Source organism: Rattus rattus, chromosome 2 (assembly GCF_011064425.1).
Source record: "Rattus rattus isolate New Zealand chromosome 2, Rrattus_CSIRO_v1, whole genome shotgun sequence".
NCBI classification, from domain to species: Eukaryota; Metazoa; Chordata; class Mammalia; order Rodentia; family Muridae; genus Rattus; species Rattus rattus.
The window spans coordinates 163,623,678-163,640,710 of NC_046155.1; the positions used below are offsets into that span (position 1 = coordinate 163,623,678).

At 44.8% G+C, this 17,033-nt stretch overlaps 1 protein-coding gene across 1 annotated transcript; it reads left to right on the forward strand.

Moving 5' to 3' along the window:
- Positions 1 to 102: 102 nt before the first annotated feature.
- On the forward strand, positions 103 to 14,971 carry Cebpg (CCAAT enhancer binding protein gamma). The gene is made up of 4 exons (XM_032895165.1): positions 103 to 125; positions 8,190 to 8,286; positions 8,355 to 8,594; positions 13,950 to 14,971. The coding sequence occupies exons 1-4, from the start codon at positions 103 to 105 to the stop codon at positions 14,496 to 14,498; spliced, it is 909 nt and encodes a 302-aa protein (XP_032751056.1). The 3' UTR covers positions 14,499 to 14,971.
- The last annotated feature ends 2,062 nt before the right edge of the window (positions 14,972 to 17,033 follow it).

Sequence of the window (17,033 nt, forward strand, 5' to 3'; positions counted from 1 at the left end):
TGTGACCCTTTGACACACTGTGGGAATGCTGGTCCCTACCTGCATGCAAGCCAACAGTCTAACCTGCAATATGCTGGTAGCTAAGGAGGATCTGACGGCGCCATGACGCTGTGCCTGCTTGATAGGTTAGTGCCCCTATGAGGAGAGATGTGGAAGAATTTGCCCTCTGATGTCCTGTAACTTCTCCCCAACCTGTATATTATATAGAGGTCATATGGCCTCACGAGGAATTGGTAGCCACTGAGAAACGAAGAGAAAAACGTCTCAAGATTATGTCTACCACAGTGGGATCACATGCCTGCCAACCCTAGAACTCTGAGGCTGAGGCAAGGGGGTCTCTGCCTTGGCTATAGAGAAAGATAGTCTCAAAAACAAAAACAAAACAACAAAAAACAACAACAACAACAAAAATAAACAAACCAGGGACTGGAGAGTTGGATCGTGCAGAGAACCCAAGTTTGGATCCTGGGTTCCACATAGTGGCTCATAACCACCCCTAACTCAAGTTCCAGGGCATCTGACATCTACTGATCTCTATGAGACTTAGGCATGTACGTGGTGCACATACATACATGCACATAAAGCACTCATACACATTAAAATAGAAATCCAACTGGAGAGATGGCCCCGCTAGTAAAAGTGCGTGTCCTCAAGTCTGATGACCGGAGTTTAAATCCCCAGGAGCCAAATGGTGCAAGGAGGAGACTGGTTCCTGAAAGTTTTCTGACCTTCACATTAATGTCATGCCCATGGATGTCACAAGTACATCCACACTCACGCACATACACAAATAACAAACCTAAAAATAAAAATAAACACAACATCAAAACCCCTAATAACCTACAACATAATAAAGCCAAACAGCAAAAGGTCAACACTTTAGTCTCAGGGGCCTCCCAGCAATCAGATATTGAGAAATTAACTTGTCTTACTTAAGCCAGCAGCTTGCGTTATGTTGTTTTTGCACGTACCCAGAGACACATCCTCACTGATTTGTTTTTGAGCTCTTCCCGTCTGTCTCTACAAGCTACACACTTACGTTTCTTACCCTACTCCTAGCATCAGGAACTTCTCTGACGAACATGGTTCCTTTTACTGGAGAGTGGTAATTGGGAACTGACACTTTCCAGCAAATAGGTAGTTATTCTGGGCCTTCTGTGGGCAGTCACTAGCTTCTTCCGTGTCTGTTGTCCTGACCCTCAGGGTGACTGTCCACTCTACAGATAGGCAGAGAGGTTTGGCTGGGTTAAATGATGGCCAGCACTGCCCAGTTCTGTCTCCAAACCCATCCCACCTCTATGATGGACATTGGTATCTCATACAGCACAGACGGACAAAATTCTGCTTTTACTGCTAATACACATCACGGATGTTGTGGTAATTTACCTCATAATCATTATGGGACAGAGGATTGTGCTTATTCTGTGAGGGGAAGACACAAAATGAGAGCCTCTCAGATCCATAAGGAATACGTTTTTGAGGGTTTTTAAAGTTTGAACTGAATGCATTTTGCATTATGATATGACCATGAGGTTAGGGGGGCCTTGGAATGGATTGTGGTGTTTTGCATGGGAAATGTCTCCCATAGGCTTAGGTATTTGGTGATTTGCCCTCCAGTTGGTGGTGCTATTTGGGAAGGTAATGGGATCTTTAGGAGGTATAGCTTTGCTGGAGAAGTATGACACTGGGGGAAGACTTTAAGAATTTAGAGCCCCACTTTACTTCCAGTTCCCTCTCTGATCCATCCCTGTGGGTGTAAATATGGTTGTTCAGTTTTCTGCTCTGGCAGCCTGCTGCCATGTGCCCCACCCCCTCCCCCATTATGAGGGACAATCCCTTTGGGACCGTAAGCCAAAATAAACATTTTCTTCCATAAGTCACTTTGGTCATGGTATTTTAGAAGTTGGTATCAGGAGTGGGGTATCGGTCCTAATGGACAGAGATGTCATTACCTCTTCCCTTATGTGCACAGATGGCAAGCATTTATCCTCATGTGCAAAGACAACAGGCTCAGATGCGCTCACATGGCACGTGTCGGTCCTCTGTGTGCAGATGACATCCTACTGCATAAGATGATATTTGGCATGTGGGAAAGTGATTTTTCATACATGTTGATAATGCTTGCCAGTTGCTGGAGCTTGCATTGCTGACTTTTTCTATGTTCTGCATGGCATTCATGTATGAAGTTGAGGCTTACCTAAGACAATAATAGCTTTTAGAACTCTAGAGATTTTACCCCAGGGATGAAACCTCAAAGATGATGTGGTGGTTTGAAAAGGTTTGGCCCCATAGGTTCATGTGTTTGAATGCTTAACCCATTGGAAGTGGCACTATTAGGATGTGTAGCCTTAGTGGAGGAGGTGTGGCCTTGTTAGAGGAAGTGTGCTGGAGGGCTTTGAGATCTCCTAGTGCTCAAGCTCCACTCTGTGTGGAAGAGACCTTCCTCATGGCTGCCAACAGAAGCCTGTCTCCTCCTTGCTGCTCCTAGATGGAGATGCAGAACTCTCGGCAGCTCCAACACCATGTCTGCCTTCACACTGCTTTGCTCCCCCCTATGATGACAATGGACTAAACCTCTGAAACTGTAAGCTAGTCTCCAATTAAACGTTTTTCTTTATAAGAGTTGCCTTGGCCGTGGTATCTGTTCACAGCAATAAACTTGTAACTTAAAGAGATGGGCACCATGTGTCAGGAGAAAGAACATACTTACCAGTCAGTGAGATTGACTAAAGCATCCAACAGAAAGACCTGCCATTTCAAATGGTATTTCTGGGTTTGTTGTCTCAGTGCCCCCTCGTTTCCACTGAGAACAGTTCCTCCATCTTCTCCAGAGCTGCCATGTTAGTTCTTGGCCATTCGATTATGAATGGAGGAGCACTTAACCCAGCTGGGCCAATCTCAGCGACCTTGCCTGGAATTCATAGAACAAGAACTCTAAAATGTTTCTTTACTACTGGGGCTGTCAACATCAAAGTTGCCAGTAGCCAGCATAAGTGCAAGCAGAAAAATAAAAGGGGGAGAGAAAGGGAGGAGGGGGAGAGGGAGAGGAAGAGAGGGAGGAGAGAGGAAAGAAGAGAAAGGGGGAGGTGGGGGCGTTGTGCAGAGAGGGAGAGGGAGAGGGAGAGGGAGAGAATGAGAGAGAGAGAGAGAGAGAGAGAGAGAGAGAGAGAGAGAGAGAGAGAGAGAGAGATTGGTTTTGGTTCTGACATGATCTGGGTATTTAATGAGGAGCACGATTTTTGATTAACTGACCCCCATACCCACACACTTAGACAGGGTCTCACTGTGTAGCCTTACCTGACTTGGAACTCTCTGTGTACACCCCCTTGGCTTCCAATTTACAAAGGCCTACACCTGTCTTCTGAATGTTAAGATTAGAGATGAGCAACATCGAGTCCCACTATCCCACTGCAGGTGGTTTTTGTTTGTTTGTTCCCGAGACAATTCTCTGTATAGTCCTGGCTGTCCTGGTACTCATTCTGTAGACCACCTGCCTCTGTTTCTCAAGTGTTGGGATTAAAAGTATGAGCACCACTGCTAGAATGTTTTTTGTTTCTTTGTTTGTTTAAGAGGCCAGGTTCTGGGCATGGGTGGTAAAGTCTCTACCCCTAGTAGGTGAATGGAGGAAGATTGAAACTTTGATGCCACAGAGCTCTAATAGAAAGTCAGTATAAAAACAAAGCAAAAAACTCAGTGCTAGGAGGGAAAGGCAGGTGGATCTCTGAGTTTGAGGTCAGCCTGGTCTACAGAGTAAGCTCCAGGCCCAGGTTGTATAGATTGACCCTAAAAAAGCAAAACAAAACAAAATTTAAAACCCAAACAAAAAAACAAAACCCTCAAACAGAAACCAATTTTTTTTAAAAAAAAAACCCAACTAACCAATTTATTTCTAATCAAAGGACCCCTATCCAATGCCCAATTAATATCTCAAATTGTGGTAATAAAGCACTGTGGTGGAGGCCCCTCAGTTCTCAGTGCATGACAGACAGTCCACCAGCTGAGATGGTGTTGTATTAATTTCTAAGCAACTTTGGTCCAGTATTTCCTCGCTATGGTATTTGGAAATGATATATATCTTGTGATATTGGAGGTAATCGATTTATCTTTTGCTTTTGATTTTATGGGGGATTACAGTTAAGAGATTGCACGAATCTCAGAAGAGACTTTGAACTTTGGACTTTTAACATTGTTAAAACTGTTACAGACTATGGGACTTTTGAAGTTGGACTAAATGTATTTTTCATTATGCTGTTGCTAGGTGTGGCCTCTATAGACTCATGTGTGTGAACAAGCCTATGGGGGCCAGGGAGTGGAATGTGGTGGTTTGAATATGCTTGGCCCAGGGAGTGGCACTATTAGGGGGTGTGGCCTTGTTGGAGTAGGTGTGGCCTTGTTGGAGGAAGTATGTCACTGTGGGGATGGGCTTTAAGGCCTTCATCCTAGGGGCTGGAGGGATGGCTCAGTGGCTATGTCTGCTCTTCCAGAGGTTCTGAATTCAATTCCCAGCAACCACATGGTGGCTCACAATCATCTGTAATGGGATCTGATGCCCTCTTCTGGTCTGTCTGAAGAGAGAGACAGTATACTCGCATACATAAAATAAATAAATAACCTTCATCTTAGTTGCCTGGAAGCCAGTCTTCAGAATAAGATGTAGAACTCTCAGCTCCTCCAGCACTATGCCTGCCTGGACACTGCCATGCTTCCCGCCATGATGATAAAGGACTGAACCTCAGAATCTGTAAGCCAGCCCCAGTTGTCCTTTGTAAGAGTTGCTTTGGTCATTGTGTCTCTTCACAGCAATGGAAACCAATGGAAACCCTAACTAAGATAGAAGTTTGTACCAGGAGTGGGGTATCCAAGGAAACTTCAGCCTTACAGCTTCTTGTTCCAATGTCTGGCATCTACACATGACCTTCTGGGCTCCTCCAAAGGGCTTGGGTCACATCTCCAGCTCTGTCCTCTGTAGCACTCTAGGCTCTGATTGACTGTACTGCAGCTGTCCTTGGTGGTCATCATCTGGATTTGAGAGGTTTCAAGCAGGGTTTGGGGGTGCATGTTTGTAAAATCAATGCTTACGGGAATGAAAGGTGATTCTGGTGAGTTCAATGCTAGCTTGAAATACATAGTTCTAGATCAGCCTGAGCTATAATGTGAGGTCATATCTAAAACAAAAAAGTGGGCTCGAGAGAATATCAGTGACCCAGAGAAGTCACTGCTCTATTAGCAGACCAGGTTTCAGTTCTGAGCACCCACACAGCTGGTCACAACTGTTACTCCAGGTTCAAGAGATCTGACTCCCTCTTCTGGCCTCTGCAGGCACTGGGCACACATTGTACACCTACATGCAGGCAAAACACTCATATATGTGATACATGAATTGATAGATAAAAGTACAATTTAAAAACAAGCAAATAGGGGTTGGGGATTTAGCTCAGTGGTAGAGCGCTTGCCTAGCAAGCGCAAGGCCCTGAGTTCGGTCCCCAGCTCCGAAAAAAAGAAAAAACAAAAACAAAAACAAGCAAATAGTGGCTGTTGAGATGGCTCAGTGGTTAAGAGTGCTTTACTGTGTTTGCAGGGGTCTGGGAGTTCGATTCCCAGCATCCAGGTTGTGTGGATCACAGTTCCTGTAACTTCAGCTCCAGGTGAATTTAATGCCCGCTTCTGGACTCCCCAGTTACTGTACTCGGTGCGCCAACACGCAGATGTAAACATATATCTAAGTGAAAAATGTATCTTAAAAGGAAAATACATTAAAAAAAAAAAAGGCCCCCATTCCCGTTCTTATTTTATGGAAACAAATGAAGATATGATAATTAAACTTACTGTTAAAAAAAACCCTGATGGGGCACGTTAGTATCAACCTCTTCAATATTGTATGTATTTGAGCGACTGAGTCATCAGAGCAAGGCGAGTGTGACCTAACTTTGAGCTGTTTGCAGTTGCTCAACTTCTGTTAGTGTGTTCTTTTACATGCTCGCATCGTGTGAATGCTATCCAATACTTCAAACGAACAGCTCTCGCCATGTATGAGGCAGGGACCCAACATATTCTTTCAGACCTTACAGTAACACTGTTGTCTTCCCCACTCCAGATGACACAGAGGTTAAGGGATTTGCATAAGGTCACACGTCTATGTAGGACAGTGGTTTTCAATCTGGGGTTCCCCATCTCTTTCGGGGAGTTGAGGGACCCTTTCGCCAGAGTGACCTAGGACTATTGGGAAACATAGATATTTACATTTCGACTCATAACAGCATTTCGACTCATAACAGCATTTCGACTTCATTACAGTTATGAAGTAGTGACAATGTGATTTTCTTGTCGGGGGTCACCAGAACACGAGGAACCATTAAAAGGGTCACAGTGGCAGAAGGTTGAGAACTACTGATATAAGGATTGGGACCACAGCACTTTGGCAATCCGTGTGGTTAGTCACAGCAGCTGTCAAGTGGCTAAATTATTCAGCCAACAGGATCTCCTCCTTCTCAAGTCCCTTGAGGGAGGTTTTAATATACTGCTGGATTACGACTTCTTTGGGTTTCTAGAATATATTTGGACATTAGCAGGGCACAGATATACACAGGACATTCCCCTTTACTGGGATGGCTTGAGTCTTTGTGACTTGCAAAAAAAAAAAAAAACCAACCTAGATTTCTTCAACCTAGAGGCAGAGTCTTCACCGGGTTCTCATGTCCTTATGTTGAATGTTTCCAATTGCTGATGGTAAAAAAAAAAAGGTCCTGTAGGGCTGGGTTTTGACTCAATGGTAGAGGAGTGTTATCCTGTGTGTGCCCATGCCCTGTGCTCAATGCCCTGCCCCCCATCAGAATCATTGTTGGACTCACTTGGCCAGCGCTACCCCACTGGAGCTTCTTGCCTCAGCCAGTGACCTTATGTTCCAGCCATCGCAGGGCCTCTAGGCAAAGCCAAAGCCTCCTTGTCTTTTAAGCCTTCTCAGATGCCTTCTCTGATGATCAGTTCTGGTCCCCTTCTTACAATCTCTCCTAGCATCTTGGACTTCTTTCCTTAAGCGTCTGTGAAAATGGGGCTTGAATCATGTCTCTATGGTTCTCAGAGTAAGCTCCCTGTGGGCAGGGACAGCAAGTTTGTCTTCTTCATTGCTGACTCCTAGTCCACACCACATATCTGGTCCATGTTTGTAAACAGCAAAAGAATCACAGGCTATCAGCTAAAGAGGAAATCTCAAGACCCCTGGGCATTGACTGCTGGCTGTGGGAGGCTTGCCAAGACCCAACACAGAATGCAGCTGTCAGGGAGGGTAGCTGGCAAAAAGAGAGTCTACCTCAATGTACATATGACATGCAAGGATATTTTTATTTTCTATAGTTTTTATATGATTAGAAAATATTAGGGATAAAATCATGATTATTTTTGTGAGAAACAAAGCACAGTTCATCTTTGATAGTGGTAAGAGTCATGAAAAAAAATGGCTCTTAACACAGCGATCCAAACCTAAAGAAACATACTGGTTTTGAGACAGCTCCCCAAATGTGCATAGGTTCATCAGGAGTCATTCTCTGTGGTTGCCTGTTTTTTTTTTTTTTTTTTTCTTTTTTTTTGTAGGTATTGTCATCTCTCAGGGATTCCTGGAAGTCTTAAGTGGAGAGCTGCTCTCCTGGCCTTGGCGCGGAAGAAGAAACATTTCTTTTTGAAAGCCAGTGAGTTTTGAATGATAAGCATTGCTAAAGAGGAAGCAATCAAACCTATCAGGCAGGCTCGCCCTCCACCCAGCACGCTGCTTCCTGTATTTCAAAAAACAAAAACAAACAAACAAAACCCAACAAAACCAGCTTTTTGATTCTTTTGTGAACTGTAAGGGAGAACCAGGCTGGACTGCTTGTCACTTTTAAGACAGCACCTCAGGTCCATCATCCGCTCTCACAGAGACGAGCACACTTTGGAAATCGTGATTTGTCTGGGAGCCACAGTCTACTGTTCTCAAGTGTGACAAGTGCTAACCCTAGCACTGGACAGTTTTTCCTTAACGTGCTTTTGTCAAAATGAAGTTTGCAGACGCCCTAGGGCCGCGAGGCCTAAACAAAACAAAACAAATCAAAATCAGTAACTCAAAAATCCACCTGAGGAAATGCCATTTCCCTAAGGCAGGTGAGACTCTCATTACTATGACAGAACTTTTCTCGCTACCAGTCACTCCCATCGCTCAGGGCCGCCGCCCGCCACCACGGGAAGCCTAAGGGGGAAACCGCGGAGCGCGCCTCCAGCCAGCGCCGGTGCTGCCACGCCCACCACGCCCGCTCCGCCGTAAGTCCGCCTCTTGCTGCCACCCTGGCTGTGATTGGCTAGTGGCGCTGCCCGTCTTGAAAAGCTAGCGCGTCGTTCTCCGAGCAGCGCTTCTATTGGTCACGGCTGCGGCGGCAGCGCGCGGACCCGAAGAGGAGGGGAAAGCCGGTGGCCGCGGTGGCGGAACGGGCGGAGGCTGCCGGTTTCGTAACCGTCGCTCCTCCTCGCCGACTCGCAGGCTGCGAGGCCTGGGTCGGGTCGGACCGCGCCGCGCGGGGCCGCTCGGAGTGGAGGCCGTCTGGGGGCGGGCGGGCCGGCCGGAGGCGCAGGTAAGGAGGCCGCGGGTTCTAGCTCGGAGGGCTTGGGGGAGGAGGCCGCGGCGGAGCCCGCCGCTCGCGTAGGCGCCGGCCGGGCTCGAGGAGACCGGGCCCTGCCCGATTCAGCAGGTTGGCCCGGAAGGCCCCCGGCGGCTTGGCGGCGCGGGCGGGGACCCGGAGCGGCGTCTGATGCAACCTGCGGGCAACACCCGGCGGGGCTGAGCTCATCCCTGGCCGCGGCCCAGCGCCGCCGCGCAGGGCGCCGACCCCCGCGCTCCCCCAGGCGCCCCCTCACCACAGTCGGGGAAGGGATGGAGTACCAGGTGGCCCCTCCAGAACCTGCCCCCCGGCGACGTGCAGCGTGACAAGCCTGGCGCGCACTGGCCCCTGGGGATGGAGAGTGTTTCTAGAATAGAAGATGGACCGAATCTTATTTTGGAGCCACCTAGGACTCTTCTGTCGCTTCCCAAACGGCTCGGTCTGGGGGAGGAGGGCCCGGGTCCTATTTGGAGTTAATAACCTAGTGGTCATCTAGGGAAGGCACTTGATTTTTTAAACACTTAGCGCTGCAAGAGGGAGATTTCGTTTGTTTTTGGGGACGCGGCCGCGTGTCCTGTAGTTCATTGGGAGGGGGAGGACATTCTAGATCGCGCACCGGTTCACTAAACGCAGAAGGTCAAGCCATGAAGCCTTTCCTTAGCTCGCCTGGAGGGAACTCGGGAAAAGAGCCAGCAGACGAATACAGGTGGAGAAGTTGGGCAGGCGTGCGTGAGGATGGTTTCTCTTTCTAAGTGCGCTTGTGTATTTCTGGTCTTAAGGTTGGCATGCTTAGTTTTGGTCTGCTCTTTGTTGTATTTTGTTTGTTTCTTTTTGTAAGCCGCCTCATAAGATGTATCATATTTAGAAAGGTTTTAACCTTTGTGAGTTGCACAACAGCTGGGGCCTGTGTCTCTTGAGTTTCCACCCGCTTGAATCCTTACTTGAATATATTATCATTGAATGCATACCTGTCTCACAGAGGAAATTTTGAAATAAAGCACCCTGTCTTTACTGAGAAATTCAACATAGAAGAATTCAGAGCATGGTAGGCAAGCCACTCTACCTCTGAGCCGCATCCCTAGCCTTCAGAGCGCTCTAAGGTCCGTTCAGCTGTTGTCATTTGAGTAGTATTAATAAGCTATCCCTGCGGTTCTTACCTGTTCCTGAAAAACTGTAGATAATGGCAGGACGCTACTGAGCTGAAGAAATACTTGAGTCTGTTTCCTGAGTCCGATGGGCATGCCCGACTGACTCAGTTATTTTTATGACCTATCAGAAACAAATAGGTGGGAGCAGACTTCCCTCCCCCTCCCCCAATATCCTTTAAATTCTCACACCACGTCATGATTGCCAGCCAGCTCTGTGATCTTGGAGAAGTGCTTTCATCCCTAGCGAATTAAATGCTCCCTGGGAAAGTCCCTGGGAGCATTCCCTTCTGAGATCATGGGAAGACACACAGGACCTGGTTGACAGTTGCCACAGTCACAATAATGAGTACTGTAGCAATTTTAGGTTTCCCTCAGAGGGGTGGATGCATAGGTTCTTACACTAGCAAGTTTATTGGTCCTCTCTCTAGTCCATTGCTGTGCCCTGCCATTAAAGAGAGGGAAAAAAGTGAACAGGAACTCCTAATAAATATAGTTATAAACAATGTATTTTTGAATGTGCTAAATAGTACTATAAATAGATGTAAAGGATAACATCCAAACATTAAAAGGATAACATTCAAACAAGCTTATGTTTTCTTCACAACTCCAGTGGACCACTTACACTGAACTCCTTGAAGGAGTCTCCTCTCCTTCATGGACTCTGCCTCCTACAGTCTCCAGGGAGCTGGGATTGCCAAAGAGACTGGGGGAGCAGATTGAACAAAAGGCACAAAGAGAAAACAGAGACCATTTAGAATGCTTTAGGGAGCAGAACTTGTAGAGAGGGTTAGGACCTTGGCTTTGATCCTGTAGTCACAGACATTGATTTTTAGTAGGAAGATGTGACATTGTTAGGTTTGAATGGAAGACTGCTTGACTTGCAGGTACCAAACTCTTTGAGGTCAAATGATTGATCCTTTTATAGGGGTCACCTAAGACCATCTGAAAACAGATATTTATATCATGATTCATAACCATAGCAAAATTACAGCTATGTAGTAGCAACGAAAATAACTATGGCTGGGGGTTACCACAGCATGAAGAACCTGTATTAAAGGGTCAAAACATCAAGAAGGTTAACTATTGCTCTAGATAGTCTAGATAGTGGGTACTTGGAGGGAGCTCAGGCTGCTACACCTGAGGCTAGGGCTCCTGGGAGATGATGTCAACCTGAGGTAATTTCTGTGGCATTAGGAACGACAAGAGATGTGGGATATTTTTGTTTGTAAACCTGAAGACTCAACCTTCATTAAGGAAATTGAGTGGAGATTTGATTTTGGGGGGCTAATGGAGGGATACACGGTTCTATCTAGGTTTATGGAAAAAAGTGACAAGTTAGGGAAGTTCTGTACAGGTTTATTGTTCCAAGTAAAAATTTAGACAAGTTCTATTTTACTATTCTAATATTCCAGAGTTTCATTGTTTTATTCTTTTGAATGAACATTATTACTTTAGTTAATAAATTTGCATTTGAAGAAAGTTTTACTCTTTAAACATAGCCTCATATTCCTAAAACCCATTGTTTATATGCAGCCAAGGTTCTCCATTGAGTCGTCCAAATCTTTTTGGGGGCTCCCCTAAAACAAGACTGAAAGCCCACATCCAAAACTTGTTCCTCAGACTGGCAGCCAGAGAGTTGGGACTTGTAAAAATTGCTGGTGTTGGTCCAGGAACCACTTTGGGAATAGCTGCCCTCAGCTTTCCTCTTCTTGGGTGATTGACAAGCAGGAGGAAAAAGGCACCACCCTGCTTCCTGTAGATTGAACTTTGGAGTATATTAGTCCATCCAGGAACCAGACTTTGATTTATAGTTAAATAAATATCCAGATATTAAATGTCAGATTGCTTTGTTGTAGAACTCAGCAAATGTTTGTGGAAAGGAACAAAAGCATAGATGACAAGTGTCTTTCTTTGTTCAGTGCAAAACCAAAATTGTTCTGTTTGAAGCTTGTTAACTCCTTGATCCTCCCTCTCCTCTGTCTCTCAATCTTTCTTTTTTAGACAGGGTCTCTACATAGCCCTGGTTATCTTAGAACTCGATATGTAGACCAGGCTAGCCTCAAGCTCACAGAGATCCACCTGACTCCACCTCCCAAGGCTGGCTTTAAATGCATGCACCACTATTGACCAACCTACTTTTAAAAAAAATAATTTTTTTTTTTTTTTTTTTTTCTTTTTTTTGGAGCTGGGGACCGAACCCAGGGCCTTGTGCTTCCTAGGCAAGCGCTCTAACCACTGAGCTAAATCCCCAACCCCCAAAAAATAATTATTTTTTACTCTCCATTTTTTCTTGCAAGTTTGTAGGTTCAGTAAAAAATGGTCTTGTTTTTCTAGCCAAAAGGCTCACCCAAAACCTATCCTTTGTTCTGGTTACTGACTTAGCAGAGTTAGTTAGAACCTTACCCCACTCCTGTTATCTTTGGGTTCAGAAACAGGCAGAACATCCTGAATCTGGAGCCTGTTAGGTTGTTAGTGACTAGAACTCCTGATAGTTTGTGAGTTGGGGGTTGTTAGTGACTAGAGCTCCTGGTAGTTTGTGAGTTGGGGTATCATATCATTTCCACATCCCTTCTGTACAGATGAAGCCAAAGCTCAGAGGAGGGAAGGGATGTGTCTAGGTTTTATAAAACTGAGGGAGCCAATGCCAAGGAAAAATTTGATCTTGCTTCTAGCCCATACTTCTTTGGATCATTGCCATCTTTGAGCTTGGCTAAATTGACTGTAGAGATTAGTTTTGAAGAGTAAGAATACAAGGAAATAGGCAACTAAGATGAACATGATTTTTGAGGCAATCCCAGGAGAGGTATTGAATTATACAAGTTCTTAAAATTGGGTTACATACACTATACCAACTTGATAAGCTCCAGTGTTAAATGCCAGTCCGGATGGCTTAAATTAATATTGAATGGCCAACTCTTATTTTTTAATTAATTTGTCCACTTTCGTTATTTTGAACAACCACCTTTTAAGTGGGAGAAAAATTAGGCCACATAATCATTTTCAAGGGAAGTTGTGAAATCTCCATTGTGAGCGTAACTCAGCGTCCATATCCATCATGGCTTGGGAGGAAGCTTTCTGTCTTCCCTTAGTGCTGGAGCAAGAACAGATGACCCACTCTCTCAGGGCTGGCCGAGTGGCTTTTAAAACCATTCAAAGTAATGATATATGGATATTTAAAAGCAAAGATTAATAGTAATAAATAATAAAAAAAGCCAACTTAATAAGCATGCTTGAAGAAAGACTTGGGCAAAGTTTGGGTTGGCCAAAGTTGTTGATGTTTACTGACTGAACTTCTCTTAATAACCAAGGATGTGCTCATCGGGGGCATTTTCCTAACTCTAACTAACTTCCCTAACTTTGTCCACTAAGGGCATTTTAGCAGTTCTGGGAAAAGAGAACAGGATAGTTTTGTGGTTTGTAACAATACTTTCTACATTTCTAAGGGTGCTGAGTCTCCTAAGGAGACAGTTGGTTCAGCTGTTTAGTTTGTCGTAGGTCACTAGAATGTAAAAATGCCAATCAACTAATCAATGCAAAATAACCCACAGGCCAGGTGGTGGTGGCCCATGCTTTTAATCCCAGCATCCAGGAGGATCTGTTTGAGTTGGAGGCTTGCTCTACAGAGTGAGTTCTAGGATAGGCAGAGCTAAGCAGAGAAACCCCATCTTTTAAAAAAAACAAAAACAAAAACCATAATAGGTGAAGGCATTGCTAATTCTTCTTGGGGATATTAAATAAGGAACTTGCCAGGATCTTAGCCACATCTAGACCCCTCATGGATTCTGCAGACTGAGCATTCTGATCCAGCAGTCTAACCTGACTTGAAATGCTCTCCCCACACCCCAAATGCAAGTGTCTATTCTGCAATAATTGAACTTGTTTTCCATGCTTACCCTAAACAGCTCAGATTTCTCCCTGGCGATATTAGCTCACACGTGCTACCTAGTATTTCCTGCTATGCTTTGGGTTTTCCCTTCCTTTTTTGATAGTTACAGGTGGACTGGTCGGCTTATGATGCTTCTGAACCAGGTTACCTTTTCAAGTTTGGAAACTTTGGTACAATTTGCAGTTGCTCCTGCCAGCAAACCAGTAGGTTGCCTACTGTGTTAAGTCCATGCAGGTTTAATCTGACTTGATCCTATCATTTCAAATATTTTAATGCAACTTATTTTCTAATTAGGTACATGTGAAGATTTTTTGGCAGTTGAGTGTGGCCTTCTCGGATCACACTGCTCTGATTTCTACGTGTTCTGTGTTGGCGGAGGAACGGGCCCAAATGAGCAAGCTGTCGCAGCCAGCCGCGACTGCAGGAGTGAACGGGATCAGTGTCATTCACACTCAGGCACATGCCAGCGGCTTACAGCAGGTTCCTCAGCTGGTGCCCGCTGGGCCTGGGGGAGGAGGCAAAGCTGTGCCTCCAAGCAAGCAAAGCAAGAAGAGCTCACCCATGGATCGAAATAGCGATGAGTACCGCCAGCGCAGAGAGCGGAACAATATGGCTGTGAAAAAGAGCCGGTTAAAAAGCAAGCAGAAAGCTCAAGATACACTGCAGAGAGTAAACCAGCTCAAGGAGGAGAACGAGCGGTTGGAAGCCAAAATTAAGTTGCTGACAAAGGAATTAAGTGTACTGAAAGACTTGTTTCTTGAGCATGCGCACAACCTCGCAGACAATGTGCAGCCCATCAGCACGGAAACTACGGCGGCAAATTCTGATAACACAGGGCAGTAGATCTCCTTCCAGGCTCCACGGTCTTGTGACTTGAACATGAGAGGTGTGACCACCCTTCACCCCTTGGTTCAGTGGCTGAGCTCGGTCTTGTTCTATTGGAGGTTATTTTTTAGGCTCAGCACTGGACAGCTGGCTAGCCATGTAATTTATCTGGTCTTAAATGATAATGGATTTTTGAAGCACTAAAAGAAAACTTAGGGTTTATGGTTAAAATAAAATTCCTGGACTTTAATATTCTTAATAAATCCTCACTTCCCCAGAAATGCTTCTTTTGTAGGAAGGGGAAAATGGAAGGTCATATTGAAGGTTCTGGGTTCTAATGAGATAATACGTTGGACTAGGAAAAGCTGAATTCCATCTGTGTTCTTCAATTTGTGATTTTATTCTAAATTGTGTATGATAAATTCTAGGGCTATAGAAACCAGTCATAATAATTTGGCCCTATTTTATAGATGTATAAACCTGTGTTAGCATAATCAGCACGTTTTTTTCCAACACATACACATTTTAAAAAATGACCTTAGGTGAAGTAAAGAAATCCCATCAGGTCACGTCAAAGAGGTGGTTAAAAATACAAATTGTGTTTAGGAAGGAAAGAGGTGGTTTTGTGCTTTTCCCCCTTGTTTGTTTTAAAGGGCATAGAGTGTGATTGAACTTTGGGGGGCCTTCTGCTTATTGGATGAGCATTATCTGTATCCTAAAAGACAGTAGCCACCGTGTACTGACATTTTAGTTCCTGTGGATGCAAGTAAAGGCAGCGTTTGGTTTGGGGGAGAAAGCAATTTTTGTCCGCCAAGGTAGTAAGTCAGATGCCTTGGCTTGATGGCACAGACCATGAATCACAGCACTGCAGATTTGTTTGGCTTCTCGTGTTTGTTCAGGATAACTTTCAACGGGGCCATGATTTTTAAAGGTAAAGTTTTTGTGTGTGTGCTTGTGTGAAGAGGCACCTTTTGGTGTTTGATCTCAACTAAACGATTATTAGGAAAATGATTTAACTTCATGCCATCTCTCAAAAGACTAGTCAAAGAAAACTTGAAAGTATGAGATTTGAATCTTTAATTTATTTCCTCAGTCTATTTTCTTTCTTTGGGGAATTTTCTCTAGCATAGTGGGCTGTTCTCCTGGCCTTCATGTGCTGTTGCTTCCATTAGTTTGCTTTTCTGTTCTGTGTAAATTATTTTAGAGAGAGAATGCTGGTAAAACTCAGGATAGTGACTCTTTGTTGTGAAACGGAAGAGCTGGGTGTTAGTAGGGTCTGCACTTAGCAGTGTTGTTCTTAGACCGCCTGGTAACTCATGGTTTGCGCACAGTTCCAGAGCCAGTCTGTTGGTTCCTGAGATGGTCACTAAACACGGGTCTTGTGTGATCAAAGGTTGGGTTTCTGGGAATCTTGTTTGAATATGGTCATTTCTGGCCCTGTTTCCAACTAGGACTTGGTAACCCCAGTGTCACTCAGATTGCTACCTAGCAAGGCAGGAAGTTGCTGACTGTTCTGGGCAGAAGCTGTCAGGGCCCTGGAGCTCAGCAGAGCTGAAGACAGGAGCCAAAATTGTTCTTCAGGAGCTAAGAAATGAGTGGGGTTTTAGAAATTAGGGCTCAGCACCAGTTTACCTTGGTTGGAATAGCCATCTGCTCATAAAGATTGAGAGATAGTTTGGCTAACAAGGGCACGCCCATACAGCTAATCTTCACCAGCCAATTGATAATTATGTAATGAATTTAATTGGTGATGCAGTTAGGTCCCACTTGAATGTGTATGTACCTGAGGTTAGGCAGACTTTGGAAACTCCTACTTCTGAACCCCAGCTTTCACAAATGGATGTTCTTGTGGAATTTGTGGTTTCTAGTGCTAGGACTTTAAAAAGCTGTGGGGAAGTCAGTGCTCAGTGTTCGAAATCAGAACGTATAAGTGAATTCCAGCTTTGCTCTTACCTTTGTAAATGAGATTGTTAGCCCAAGTTGTTCCACATATTACTCACGTGAGAATGGTGTTTAGCTCGATAGATTCTCTGTAAAGTTGGGGAACTAGGTTTGGGAAATGGGTAAACTAAAGGCTTTGGAAATTGTAGAGTGACTTTTGAAAGTCTTGTTACTGGGGAACTTTAGAGTTTGATCTGCCTGGTGGACAGACAGGTTGGTGGCTTAGGAGTCAAACTGTAGTGTGGATTAGCCATGTGTGTCTCCTGAGATGGCTGCCCTTTGACTAGTTCTGAGCGTAGAGGAGGGATCGGAGCTGCCCTCTGTGTCTGGCCTTAGTCACAGGTGACTTTGGAATCTCAGAAAGGATTTAACTAAAATATGACTGGGTGTTTGAAATCCAGGTCATGAGCCCATTTAGTTTTTACAGTTCTCAATTTATGGAAGTAGAAACATGTACAGTTTGATAAGAAAGGGATACAGCTGCTTTTGATGTTTCTTAACCCCTCCCACTCCTTTCCAGGGAAGTTTCGTGCCTGGACAACCCATGGAACGCTTTTAGAGTGTTCCCTGATGCCTTAGAAATCAGAAAGAGCCTGTTTGTGTAACAGGCTG

Bases quoted from the DNA above. Each gene is read 5' to 3' on its own strand.
- Cebpg (XM_032895165.1), top strand. From the start codon at position 103: ATGACGCTGTGCCTGCTTGATAG. The intron at 8,287-8,354 runs GTAAGTCCGCCT...TTGAAAAGCTAG, and splicing joins CCCACCACGCCCGCTCCGCC to CGCGTCGTTCTCCGAGCAGC. The intron at 8,595-13,949 runs GTAAGGAGGCCG...TTTTCTAATTAG, and splicing joins CGGGCCGGCCGGAGGCGCAG to GTACATGTGAAGATTTTTTG.